This window comes from Perca fluviatilis, chromosome 3, assembly GCF_010015445.1.
Source record: "Perca fluviatilis chromosome 3, GENO_Pfluv_1.0, whole genome shotgun sequence".
Taxonomy (NCBI): domain Eukaryota; kingdom Metazoa; phylum Chordata; class Actinopteri; order Perciformes; family Percidae; genus Perca; species Perca fluviatilis.
The window spans coordinates 3639321-3654401 of NC_053114.1; the positions used below are offsets into that span (position 1 = coordinate 3639321).

At 42.1% G+C, this 15081-nt stretch overlaps 1 protein-coding gene across 6 annotated transcripts in view; it reads left to right on the forward strand.

Annotated features, from left to right (window-relative positions):
• mtss1lb (MTSS I-BAR domain containing 2b) overlaps positions 1–15081 on the forward strand; it is a 100510-nt gene that overhangs the window by 15687 nt on the left and 69742 nt on the right. For all 6 annotated transcript variants that reach the window (XM_039794595.1, XM_039794599.1, XM_039794597.1 and 3 more), the window contains exons 2-3: positions 12931–12992; positions 13422–13495. In XM_039794595.1, coding sequence (XP_039650529.1) covers positions 12931–12992; positions 13422–13495 — 136 coding nt within the window. The remainder of the gene's footprint in view (positions 1–12930; positions 12993–13421; positions 13496–15081) is intronic.

The following is a 15081-nucleotide window of genomic DNA, read 5'->3' on the forward strand; positions in this document are numbered from 1 at the left end:
TTGTCTAAATTATAGCCATACTGATAAGCAAGGCTGATACATTGGCCAAAAGCACATTGCAGATGTATAGGTATGTATATGTTTGATAAATGTTTGAGGCCAAACAAATGTTTGTGATTTTTAAAAAAACTTGCTGTTTTCAAATAGTTTGCCCACCAGAGAGCCATGACTCAATGACAAGTTTATTTTTCGAGTGGAAAATATCCCAATCAGTACATATCTTGGTCACAATGCTTAACAAAACCTTATCAAAATGTTGTTTTAGGTTGTTGACTTATGTGTTTATGTAATAAAATAAATATAAGCTGTGATGTCGTGCCATAGTCATAGGGGGCTTTCACACCTGCACCATTTAGTTTGGTTGAATCTCTCTAGAGTTTATTTTCCCCCTTGGTTTGGACAGGTGTGAATGCAGCAATGTATTTTCGGGTGCGCACCAAAAGTGGACCAAACAAGCGTAGCGAGACCTCCGTAATGAGGTGGTCTCGGTACTCTTTCAATCCAACAGCGGTTCGTTTTCCGACCGACCTCAAACCGCACCAACTAGATAATATCTTAACTTCTTGTTGTTATGGCTAACCTAGTTCCTCATTCAGCAGATATAGAGCCTGTTTCTGGCCATAAGATGAATGTAAGTCCAATATTCACTCTCCCTTTTGCTCAGTTTTGATCTCCACCTAACAGCTAAATGCTGTACTATGTTTACCAGCTAGCCATTAGCTTAACTAAAAGAGGTGAGCCAAAACAGTTAAGCCAAACGATAGGCTGAAAGATGCCAAACTGCTCCACAAAGTCAGTCTCGACAGTTGTCTAGGTTAGTCACTGCGATCGACCACATACGCATTGCACATTTGATCCATTGGTTATATACCAATATTAGCAAGTTCAGCTTCAATGTCCGATTTTTATCCTTTCCTTTTTTCCACAACACAGACTAATTCTGGAGGTCAACAGTAACAATAACTCCTTTAAAGCCACACATCGTTGCAACTGTTACTAAATTAGGCTCATATAATGATGCACTTCCTCATCTGTCTTTAACTTGAATCAAATTTTCTCAGTGTTTTTAGGGCACACTCAGTCTCACTTTCATCAGGCTTAGCCATCAAAGTCAAGTTCCTCTGCTCCTTATCTCTGCATACATATCTCTCTGAGTGCTGAGGGTCACAGTAACAGTCGCCGTCACTTACACTAAGAGATCTGATGGACGCACCTTCAGCATGCATCAACAGCCCTTTCACACGATTGGAGCAGTGCAGATAATAATGACTTTCAGCTCAACAAAGGAGAGGAAAGAAAAGCTAAGTGACATCTTTATACCTATAAAAGCCTGGATGATTGATGCCTGCTTGTGAACATACCGTCCAATGACAGGTAATGTAGATGGCCCCACCTCGGTCTTGTCTTTTATCAGTGTGCTGTCTGTCCAGTGTGTAAATCTCTCTCTACATTACATGATTCATGACTGAATAGTTACATTTATGTATAAAACACAGCGTTGGCCTGAAAGCTTCATAGAGCTGAAAGGGGAACGCCACATCAGTATCAGTTTCCCTGTTTGCCGACAGGGTGTACGAGCTTAAGCCGGTGTGCTTTCATGCAACGGGCTGAACCGGCATTCGTCCTTATGACGTGTTCTAGCCAATTAAATAGCCTAACGTTAGGCTACATCAGTAACCTGTGCCGACGAAGGCGTCACATTAGTGATAAGCAGTGTTGGGCAGTAAGGCGCTACAGAGGCATTACTAGTTTAACTACAGTACATTTCTCAGTGTTGCGTTGTTGGTTTTCTGAATGTTTTCTGAATCTTGTGTGGACCCCCCCCCCCCCAAAATAAAAACTCTTCAGATCCACACGATTCACGTGGATGACATTTTCCCATTCAAAACGGCGATTTCCGCTGAAAAGCGACTAGTTTGCAGGTATGTTTTAGGGATGTCCCAATTAGCTGTTTTTTTGGCCCCGTGATCCCGATATCTGCAGATACAGAGTCCTCAAGCATTTGTGAAGCTCAAGCGCAGCGGAGCTTTCTGCTGCAGCATGAAATAAAACTGTTGAGTATCACTGATGCCACCGCCGTTAACGGACGTGAAATTGGTGTACATTGATGCATAAAACAATAGCTTCGTGACTACTTTTGTCATGTTGCTGTAGCTTGTTACATTTCTTTGGGAGGTAATGTCAGCTTTAGTGTGGTGAAGCTTCATTTAATGTAAAGTAACTGGTAGCTTAGCTCACTACACTTTCCGAGTTGCCCAACACTGGTAATCAGCAACATTAACAATGCTGCTATTGTCTGACAGGCTAAACGCAATTTATTGTTGACTCTGAGCTGAGAAAGGCGCCATAAAGGGTATCAAATTTCAGTAGAGGTGCGAGGCGAGAACGGCGCACGTTGTGTTTGTTTACTAGAAAGTTTGTGTGCTTTTTGGGGTGACAAGACGAGACATGACAAAACTGAAACTGTGCCTATGCCACTGAAAGAGACAACGCAATGAGTAAACACTGCAGGAAAAAAGAATTCACCGCACCACCAACCTTCTGATTGGTAGACGACCACTCTACCACCTAATGGTAAAATGTGGTATACTGGTACGGTCAGTTGTTTGACTTAATATCAAACTGGTTTAAACATTTTTACACTGGCCAAACTCTAATGGTTAGCACTACTCAGGTTGTAAAAACGGCGTAATGTTTAATTGTATGATGTTGTCTGTGCCACTGGAAGCTTTCTAAAGTCTGTGTTGCAATTGAAGGCATGGATAGTTTACCATGCAGGCAGCATTATGGGAAGTGTAGTATCCAGTGTTTTGGAGCTTAACATATACAAGGGACCAAAATGAGGTTATCTCAGCCTCTGCTGCTTTGACTTTGACCTTTTTGCAAAGTTGCAAACTCACGGAAGCTAAATTTCTGGAGTCCGCTTTCCCATAAACCAATATTCTGTCACAGTTCAGTTTGGATGGGTCAAAATCCAAATGGTTGTAGCTGTGTCTGAAAAAAATGCTGGTATCCTTTCCTTCTCATCTTTCATCTTTCATTCCTGCTGTGATACAGTAGCATGACACGTAGCAACAAATTAAATGTGTACATTCATGGCTACCCATTCTGCCATATTACATGACATTCATAAGTACTGTTTAGCTGATAACATGATCCTGACATCCCATTGGGCAGATGTTTCACTGATAGGGCATCTAGGATCTCTGGCCTTGCTGTGCAGAGACACAACAACACACAGATGGTTTTCTTTTCCCCCTCATCATTAGGTTTAGATTGGAATTAGCTGCTGCATTTCATTAATTATGCAGCGAGGCAGCCTCTGTCTCCTCATCTGCATGCTGATCCTTTCCCCTTTGAAACAAAGTGCCAGCCGATGTGACGATTAAGAGTTTTACTCAGCATGGTGGAGGAAATCATGACTCCGCTTATATTACATAATGCATAATGCTTTTTTCAAGTAAGATTAAGTTATACTCCGATATCAAATTGATATTGATACTGATATTTATTTCGGCTCCCATGTTACCAGGTTGGAGCTTTCACACTGCCTGCGTGACACGCACGTCTCAGCAAACGCGTGCATGCTAGAAATAGAACCGACGCCTATTTTTCACGCGACAAGCAAGCGTGTTGGAAGCGTTTCCAGGCAAAATAGAATACAAAAAGATGTTTATATGTCATTTTGACACAAATACATTTAATAAATGACATTTTGATGTTTGAAAGTCTCTAGGTTTTGACATAAATGCAGATATAAATGTAATTTAAAAAAATTATTCTCTTATTATTCTTATATTTTTAAATATTGCACCTGTCAATACAGAACGAAATATTCTGTAGCCTATTTTGCCGTCAATACTGCCAACGTTGTCTTTTCTGTAATCAAATCAGTATATAGGGTTGAATAGCACGCTATTATTTCATTTTATCAATGGGAAACATACATGTGTACAGACAAGGCTAGCAGCAGCAGCGCCGTGTCACACGTTTCTGGTGTGAAAAGACAAAAAACGCCACGCAGCCGCCGCACAACTGACACGCAACAGAAACGCCACGCTCACGCCATGTAGCCAGGGTGAAAAAGGCCTAACGTAATTTTAACCCAAACCACAATCTTTTTTCTAAACATAACTAAGTAGTTTTTGTGCCTAAATCTAACCAAACTGTGAATGTTTGAAAACGTTAAATATTGTTTAGATCTGCAATCGTTACATTCTCTGGTTTATGTATGGAAAGTATGGAAAACGATCCTGTGGGTCGTATTACCTGCTAGTGCTAGGGGCATAATTTATTTATTTACCGTATCGTATGGTTTGGAGGACTTGTTGGAAGAAACCAGTGTTGACTGTTGGTAGGGGGACAGTTTCCCAAAGTGATCAATAGCAGAGATGGGCCAACTCTGCTAAAATTCTAATCATGTAATACAAAACAAGGTGTTATGTAACCACATATGTGTCACATATTTGATGACTGGGGGGGCTGATGAGGAACAGGTGAAACACATCAGGCAGTCCCAAAGGTGGGAAAACACAAGGCAGGAAGTCAAGCCAGACATGGACACATGAGAAGTAGCTTTACAAAATAAAACAGGAAACTAAAGCAAACCCAGGTTCATGATAACAGGATTGTTGTCTTTGAGTTTAACAGCAAATTATCATCGTCTGGTAGCCCTGTACGAAGAATGAATTACTTAGACAAGACCAAGTTGGAAAAAGTCAGATATAGTATAAGCAAAGTGGGAGTGTATACAGGCCAAGTTTAACACGGCAGTATTCAATTCCTTTGAGTATTTGAAAGGATGGCTGTAAGCTCTTCCTATGTACAGTAAATGTATCTGAATCACTGTAATGGTGCGGTTGACTACAGAGCAGACAAAAGATGGCACCATTCTTTCTGGGAGACATTGAGATAGATAATATAGTATTTTTCTCTGTGGGATATACATCCATCCCCAACTTTGATAAAAATTAGTTTGATCCTCTTTATTGAAAACTCCCAGCCAGTCGATTATGCATATGAAGCACTGTGAAATTAGCCCCTTTTGTTTGGTTCTTGTGTTTTCTTTTAACGTGTGAATTGGCTCGATTATACAACAAAAAAAATCGAGCTAATCCTCACGTCCCTCTCTGCCTGCCTCCACCCGTCCTCTCTCTCCCTCTGCCTTCATTGCTGGATTTCCTCTGTTTTTCTGTCTTGCTGTGGGGGAAACAAAGGGAACAAAAGAGCGAGAGGAGACAGTAAGCTTCTCATCCTCTGTAGTGAGTGGTGGAGTGGAGCTCTCAATGGAGTGCTGGGCAGACTGGGTGGACTGGTGGTGCTCTGAGAACTAGGCCAGAGGACTGTTGACAGCACCCCAGAGTCCGGAGTCGGGACCAGATGAAACGGAGGATTACTGGAAGATAGATTGTAAGGGGAAAAGGGACAAAAACAGTCAATGTATTGCTCAGTCTCAGGGATGAGGGATAATTATTGAAGGGATAGGATAAGATGGCGGGGTCCCTGTACACAGTGGGATTTAAGGCAGGGATCAAGTGGAGGGTAAAGCATAGTTTACCTACTTTTTGTTTTTATACACACACAAAAGAACAAGTTTGAACCCATTTGATACAACTAAGCAATATTACACAAGAGGGTTTGATTTAACGTCATTATTGTCATGACAGTGATGCGGCTAGGACCGAGGCGCTTGCGCCTGTCCCATTAAGATGGTTCTTACTATATATGCCTGGAACACTGACACAGATCTATCTTTTCATATACAGATATTTATTGTGTTGAAAACATGTGGACAAATTGGCAAAACACCAACCCAAGTAATGTTTTTCTGTTAGAACTGGACTAGATCTAGTAGCACAGACAACTTATTCTGAAATGTACAATGGTAGTCACTGCTAAGTCATGTTGTGACTAGGTTATCAGTCTGTAAATAATTGGAGTACAAAGCAAGCAAAACAGTCAAAGGGTTCAATTGCTGATTGCCAGGGATCATCAGCGGGGGGTCAGAGCTTTTAAACCTTATTTAACACTACTAAGGGTGGAGAGAGGCAGGGATAGCGGAACAAAACAGTGATGGTGGGGTAAAAGAGGGATGGTGGAGAGGAAATAAAAGCTATCAATCAAAGATAGTGGGACTGTAACTGGAAGGAAGGAAGGAGGAAGAAAAAAAACTTTTTCTACGGTTAGAACAGAACACAACCAGACCAAAAGTGTATATGCTGCCAGGCGCCTCCCACGTTCAACCTTCTGTCCGAATGCAGTTTGCCGCTTGCCTTTATGGCTGTTTAAGTTTTAGGTGTATGAGTCAAATAGAAGCTCAAATATATGATTTCAACTGTCTCCAGCTTGCCTCATTCAGTGTGGCTTTCTCCTGACAGAAGCAGCAATAAAGTAGTGGACTGTATAATATTAATGGAAAATGCATCCGGTTCGGCGAAGTGCTGCAAGTGCGGAAGTGCCTTAAAGCTGCATTCTATCTGAATTCCAGCAGGGGGCGACACGTGCGGTTGCAAAAGGAGGTCGGTTTCTGTAGAAGTCTATGAGAAAGTGACCCGCTTCTCACTTGATTTATTACCTCAGTAAACATTTTTATAATGAGTTTATGGTCTCAATCGCTAGTTTTCTAATCGCTAGTCTTCTGCAACACAGAATGATCATTTTTTGAATTATGGTCTCGTTGATTTTAAAATCGTCAATAAATCAGGGGTTGTTTTAGGGCGTGGCTATGATGTGATTGCCAGTGAAAGTGTGTAACGTAACTTAGAGTATAAGCAGCCCCTCCCTCACTCCTCCCTCTCGTCTAAAATTGTCACATCCTAAACCAGGATGGCTGCGCCCGTAACGGCAAACTCGATGACTCATAGCAGATCTCCACAAACCAATGGGTGACGTCACACATTCAATTCAGTTCAATTTTATTTATAGTATCAAATCATAACAAGAGTTATTTCAAGACAGTTTACAGATAGAGTAGGTCTAGACCACACTCTATAATATACAAGGACCCAACAATTCTAGTAATTCCCCCAAGAGCAAGCATTCAGTGGTGAGGAAAAACTCTTTTTAGGAAGAAACCTGGGACAGACCCAGGCTCTTGGTAGGCGGTGTCTGACGGTGGCAATAACATTCACAATAAAGATAATGGAACAGTGACTAGAAATAGTAGTTGTAGTAGTTCATGGCATAGCAGGGCACTGCAGGGTGTTACAGGACGTAGCAGGGGACAGCAGAGCATAGCAGGGCATAGCAGGGCATAGCAGAATGTAGCAGGACACTGCAGGGCACCGCAGAGCGTAGCAGGGTGTAACAGGGCATAGCAGGGTGTGCAGCAGGACCACGGCGACAGCTGCAACCATGATTTTGGTGCCACCCTAATCCAAGGAAACATGCTGGCCGAAAAAATAAAACATGAGGACTCCGGGGAATAAGCTCCCCAGAGCTAGGTCAATAACAAGCATTTCTGGGACATGTATGCACACAGATGGAAAGAAAGAGGAGAGAGAAGCTCAATGTGTCAAAGGAAGTCCCCCGGCAGTCTAAAACTATAACAGCATAATTTAGAGAGACAGGTTAAGGAGAGGAGCCTGGTCGGGCTAGAATTCTCCCCAACCAGATGGGGCTGTACTGGCCTGTGTCCCTCTACTTTGATTATATCATTGATTATATGATAGATGAATCTAACGACTATGACGAGAAGCATGTGGGCCGGGCTAGGTGGACGCTGCAACTCCTCACTCCCTAACTATAGACTTTATTGAAGAGGAGAGTTTTAAGTTTGTCTGCCCCCGGAACTCAGACTGGGAGCTGGTTCCACAGGAGAGGAGCCTGGTAGCTGAAGACTCTGGCTCCCATTCTACTTTTAGAGACTCTAGGAACCACAAGTAGCTCTGAGTTCTGGGAGCGCAGTGCTCTAGTGGGGCAATAAGGTACTAAGAGCTCTTCTAGATAGGATGGTGCTTGACCATTTAGAGCTTTGTAGGTCAGGAGAAGGATTTTAAATTCAATCTTGGATTTTACAGGAAGCCAATGCAGAGAAGCTAATACAGGAGAAATATGGTCCCTTTTCTTAGTTCTTGTCAGAACACACGCTGCAGCATTCTGGATCAGCTGGAGAGTCTTAAGGGACTTATTTGAGCATCCTGATAATAAGAAATTACAATAGTCCAGCCTGGAAACAAATGCATGGACTAGTTTTTCAGCATCGCTCTGAGACAGGATGTTCCTAATTTTTGCAATGTTTCGAAGGTGAAAAAAGGCGGTTGTTGAGGTTTGTTTTAAGTGGGCGTTAAAGGATATATCCTGATCAAAAATAACTCCTAAATTTCTGACAGTAGTGCTGGAGGCCAGGGCAATACCATCCAGAGTAATTATATCTTTGGATAATGAGGTTCGGAGGTGTTTAGGGCCTAGCACAATCACTTCAGTTTTGTCTGAGTTTTACATCAGAAAATTGTAGGTCATCCATGATTTTATATCTTTGATGCATGCTTGAACACATGCGCTGTACATTAATATACAGTCTATGAGTGGAAGGAAGGGAGGGTATAAAGGAAGAAGGAAAGGTGAAGTATGCAAAGCTGTAAATCTTTATAACCATGAATGTATAACAAAAACATTGTAATTGTGTCTGCATGCGCGTGTGTGTGTGTGTGTGTGTGTGTGTGTGTGTATGTGCTTAAGAGGTAATCATGCATGCCCTGTGTTTTTTTTTTTTTTGGTGACACAGGAAGTGATGATGTAATATTATACAATCCAAAAGCTTTTTCTCACACTCACTGTCTCCTGCTCTGTCTCTCACACACTGATGTATTTGCCCCTCGGCCACCGTGATATTCCCAGTCCTACAATCATGTGAGCGCAGTGGTTATGGTTGCGGTCTTTGAGCTCTCTGGTGGAGACAAACACACACCCACACACACACATTAATGGAGTGAGGAGTTTGCAGGCTGAGAGCTTTGTAACCTTCTTGAATGCAAAACTGATTTCAGAGGAATTCACAAATCAGATCTTTGACCTGGGACAGACAAGTCAACTGTCTGTAAGATTATTCCCCAATTTCACCACACACAGACCTTTAAAAATTCATCAAAGGGGTACTGAAAGGAGAAGTACCACATGTATAATAATTAAAGAACGTGACACTTACTAAACACTTACTAAACTAGGGATGCACTAAATCCAGGATTCGGGTTCAGATTTGGCCGAATATTGGGCTTTTTGACGGGGTTCGGTTTCTGCCGAACCTTAGAATTTCTTTCCACCGAACCGAACCCTACGCTTGCACCTACGCGAGCTACGCTGGTCGACGTAATGACGGCGCCGTTGATTACGGGAAGGTGTTTACGTAGGTGGAGCGTTCAATGCAGTAGGTTGTGAGAAAGTGAAAATGGAACTCGTGAGCAGAAAAAGTTGTTGTTTGGCGGTACTTTCAGTCTAAAGAAGGCCATTCAAGTCCAGCTACATGTTCAATTTGCAATACTGATTTGTCCGGTGGTGGCGAGGACCCTAAACAATACACAACATGGCCGCTGTTACAACATTTTGTATGAAACATCGGAAAGAATACGAGTTGTGCATGAAGGAATCTACAGACAGCAGCCAAAATGCAGCAACTTCAGGTACGGCAAAGGAAGGACAGTCACTGTTTACTTCATTCATGTGTTTACTGTGTTCATGGACTGAGGATGGGAGGAGGATTCGGTATTTGGTTTCGGGTTCGGCAGAATCTTAACCAGTGGATTCGGTATTGGCCGAACCCCAAAAATCTGGATTCAGTGCATCCCTATATAAAACACCAGAGGTGAACATTTACAGCAAGTTCTGTGTTCATGTTAGTTTATAATGATTCCATAGACAGCCAAAATCCTGATGCCATTTCCAGGGTTTCCTCTGTTCCACTGGCATCTGCATCTAGATGCAATCTCTCAATACATTTCAATTCTTTCATCACTCGTATGAGAAAGTCAAAGGTTTCCTGGTGTTTACCATCTATAATCCATCTACTGCAGCACTTTATATTAGAATTTATTTTGTGATTTCATTTGTGAATTTAATTTCATTATTTTCAATAAAGGTCCTTGGTATGTGTCTGAGTAGTAAAAAGAATCATAAGTACCCTGTTTAGTGTCAAAATGTTGAGCAAAAACAGTCACGCTTAAAAAAAACAGTCTTAATGCTTAGACAAGTCAAATCTGACCAGAACACAAATACAGACAAAGACACACACACACACACACACACACACACACACACACACACACACACACACACACACACACACACAGCCACACACAGGCCCGATTTTCATGAAATTTAGTGTGCCAAGGAAGAACCCATTACATTTTGGAGGGGATCCGAATTATGGGGCGGATACACAAATTATTTTCACTTTCGTAAACTTTTCGTTAACAATGCAAGATAGGGTGTTTGGCCTTCGTGGAGGTCTGTGCTGCCGAGTGCCATTCTAATTTCTTACTGACTATAGAGTAAGATCGCTGTGGGATCTTTTTAATATGCATTGCTAACATGCACACTAGAAATAACATATGTAAATTCAATATTATTAACATTTACACATTACAACATACAGTACCCCCTGCAACGACATGAGTGAGTTTAGCAGGTGACTGTTACAGTAACTTGGGTTAGGGTTAAAGTGAAACGTTTCAGGTATAATCATCCATTAGAGTACAGTACCTCGCAGCAGCACACTAACACAGTGTGTGTGTGTTTGTGTGTGTGTGTGTGTGGGGGGAAGCCATGTAAAGGAACAGGAAGCCATAACACACACATACATCATTATCACTTGGTCACCAGGCTCTTTACAGGATTGAAATACCCGAAATATGCTAATGAGATGCAGGGCTGCTACACTGTGTATGTATGAGTGTGTGTCTGTCTGTGCAAGGAGGAGGACGTAGGGCACTTCAAACAACTGTGTGTGTGTGTGTGTGTGTGTGTGTGTGGATTGTGGAGGGGGTAGCTTTTGGTACCAAGGGGAAATAGGACTGTGATTTCAGACCAAATTAAGCCACATCAAACAGGCCAGATCAAAGAGTATACAGCCCCTTACAGTCTGTGCCAGTCTGACGTGGACAGGATGCCCCACCCCCCAGCACCCGCACACACACACACACACACACACACACACACACACACACACACACACACACACACACAAACACACACATTTCCTTCCTACTGTCCTCCTTCGTTTTGGTTTTTCATTGTTCTCTGCATTTCCTGAAGTTTCTTTTGTCATACTGGCCTGTATCTTTCTGTTCCTGTGAAGATACATGGACTTCATACTGATATAAATACACCCCCACCCCCATCCATCCCCCTCCCCCCCGACCACCACCCTTATGCACACAATTTACAGGCATTTAACAGGGTTATAGGTTAACCTGGATCAAGTATAATGTAATATGTGCTGAGTCTGGGTGTGTGTGATAGAGCAGTCATCCAGTCTACAGAAAGGGGGGAGAAGATGGGGGTGCAGCATCCATTAGAGACACAGCAGCTTTGCATTGTGTTAGCAATCCTGGCTGCTCTAGTCAGACCCTTTGATGCTGCGCGATGCCAGTGGCTGTCAAGTGATCTTAATGTGTGTTTGTGTGTGTGTGTGTGTGTGTGTGTGTGTGTTTTGGTAGAAGGATTAGATGGCTGCATAAGGAGGAGAGGAGGGGTGGCTGCTGATTTTAGGGATGAAGGAAAAGGTGGTGAGAGGGTGAAAAAAGGGGGAGGTGTAGGGTGCTGATGTAGCAGAGAGTGGGGTAGGGGTATGTGTGTGTGCTTTTGAGGAAAGACAATAGGGAATTGGATTGATGACGGAACTGAAAAAAGGCACATTTCAACCTGCAGAGGTACAGGAGGATAACAAAGAGTGTGATCTGCTGAAATGTCTGTATTGAGGCATTTTAATTTGAAAATAAAAAAAAAGATTGTTTCCTCATCTAAATAACTCTATATTGTTATTTATGTCATTTGATACTGAGCCATTAACTGTTATCCAGTGCAATTCAAAAAGTACACAAATATCAGCAAAGTCTACTGAAAGCATAAAAAATAAATAAAACCAGTCACGATTTAGAATAGTCTCTTCGTACTGTTATTTTGTCATATATTATAATATTGTTTCTTTTATTACTGATGCCCTAACATGTAAGCAGCATTTACAACTGGATGGGACAGAGCACATTTTAAGGGCTGCAACTAATTATGTAATAACTAAGTACTTCAATTGTACTTAAGTACAGTACTTGAGTAAATGTACCCAGCAACTTTACTGTGGATGTCCCATCAGTATTGATGGTATATGTAGTCCATTGAAGAAATTAATCTCCCAGTGTGTGCTATATTGACAGAGAAAGCGACTTCTCCTGCTTGCAGAGCCGTGGCAGCTGTGCCTACATATCCCAGGATGCATTGCACATGAGCACGAACTTTACTAAGCTCTCTTAGCTTTTAACACTGTATAGGATTCTCATCCATAACATTCCCTCGCGGATGGAAACGTGGCTAGTTTGCAATACGAGGGAAGAGAGCAAGGACGTTTGTTAATGGCACTGCCCCCCCCAGCTACCAAAGTCCTCCAGTCCCGTCACTGGAGGACGGAAGTAGGGCAGATTTCGCAGCTGCGGCCGGCTGAGCCCCAGAGACACAGAGACCATTGGAAAGAACTGCATGCTTCTTTTACGTATCCCTCATTCAGATAGATAGAGAGAAGGTTGAAAATCGCCAAATTGTCCCTTTAATTCCAAACCAGTGTCATTTTAGTTCCTTCCTGAAAATTTAACCCACATGTATTTATATTTGAAGTATCTCCCTCCTGGCAAAGAGTGGATTGAGGTTTGGGCATGCCAGATTCGTTGCTTATCAATATGTAATATCTGTCTATATTAATGTGCGTTGTTGTCTGTGTGTTGCCAGTGCTCCTATCCTGTGTGGGAGGACTTCAGCGCCAAGGCCACCAAGCTGCATTCCCAGCTCCGGTAAGTTTCTTTAACAACAAAACAATAAATCCATGAATAGTCTTTTCAAACTGTAACACTGTTTTCACTATTGAGCAAAAATAACAGGATGCTGCATTGGATGAAAGAACTTTGGGAAAAGAAAATCTGACGTCAGACACTGTATTGTGTTTTGATACTGATGCCAGTATTTCTTTAACCAAAGTTTCTATTCCTTAAATTGGCAAGAATTCTGTGATTTCCATAGATTTTCGTGATTTTGGTGGATAACACTGATAGCAACTGGATGTAGCAACATGCTAATACATAAAATCTACTATTTGTTTTTAAAATGGACCAAATCAAATATGCCATCGCTACATTACCAGTGCAAAACCTGACCATAGAATATGCAATTTCTAATTATAATAACATTTTATCTAAAGTAATTAGTGTTTTGTGTTCATCTAGAACCACTGTTCTGGCTGCCGTGGCCTTTCTGGATGCCTTTCAGAAGGTGGCAGACATGGCTACCAACACCAGAGGTAGGATAACAGCGTGTGTGTGTGTGTGTGTGTGTGTGTGTGTGTGTGTGTGTGTGTGTGTATGCCAAAGAGAGAACCAGTTCCCAGCTCAGAAGACAATAAGCCCTGTGCACTGTTACCCTTTGCAAATGCTGTGTTGTGTTTTGCTGTTTGGAAGCTCCCTCCACATGGCAGCACTATTAGAAATCTCATTATGTTGTTGAGATATTATCAACCATGCAGCCTGCTAAATTCTCCTTTTACTGATGAAAGTCTTTCCAACAGCCTAAAGGTACACTTTGTACCAAAACTTCAAAGCAATTGCACTGCATTGTTTACAGAGACAAAAGAAATGATGGCGGTATCTCGTAGAGGTCAATAAAAGCTCTTTCTGCAGCAGGATATATTTTGTTAGACTTCCCAATGCAATAGGATGATAAGTTTTCCATTCTACAGATAGTTGTAAACAACATGTCTTTTGGAGGCAGATACCCATGTTTTTTGATAGTTTATGGCAGTCTGTCATATCTTTCAATTTGACTATTCATAAAATAGAGCAGAGGAATCCTCAATTCTCTCTTTCCATCATAGGTTTAATATTGTCAGGCTTCTGTGCTTTTAATCCGTGGTTGTCTCGGTTAGCATTATATTTGCGGCTTTTTCTCACTGTAATTCCATGTTTCATGTTAGCTAGCCAGAGCAAGGCACGCAATAGGCATGCAATACCGTGTTATTGACAAGTCAACCACAGGGGATGGCAAGCAACCGCCACAACTGCTATGTTCACATGTTTTCACGAGGCAAGGCCCTTCTTTTTTACACTTCTATGGATGCATTTTAAATGAATCCATAAATGAAAACAAGAGTTAAGATTGTATTTCTCTTTTAAAATTGGGCATTTAGTTGGGCTCCGGTTTTTCATTTTCCTCGTCCCAGTGATTGACACATTGGGTGATGCGGTTGAATGTGCCTTGGATGGAGCATGCTGGATGTGTTTCCATTCACATCCCCTAGGCCTACAACTGCGGAGCAACACCAGCACACTGTCGTCGTCTTATACGACACTCTGTCTCTGTTGCTGTTGTAGCTGCAGGCTGGTCACCCAGCTCTGGCGTTTCATTCACGCTCGCCATAGCGTCACTGACTCGCACTCCAATCAGCTGGTTGTGCTAACGTCAGCACCTGTTGCTAATAGCGGACAGCTAAAAGATTCCAGGTGGAACTCACGCTTGTGAAATGTGGCTCTGCATTACATGCATCAATCTACATACCGCATAGATATGCACTAATACTGCATATAGCTCTGTTGAGCCACACTAAATCAACACGGGGAAATTCCTTGACCGCGACAGCCCTTTAAAAAGTGTGGAACATGCACAAGGGTGGTGTACAAATGTACCTTTTTAAAACAATCGTTTGACTATTTTTTTTTAGCAACATTGCACATCCTGGATTGTTTGATCATTTGAATGCAAAGCTCAACACGGTGTTCTCTGAGCTACACTCAGCCAAACAAACTCACTGAACTTTACACAATTATAGTCAATGGTTTGTATCTAGTGTTTTTGGCTTGACACTCTTGATATTCCCTGCGTAGGCTTAGGCCC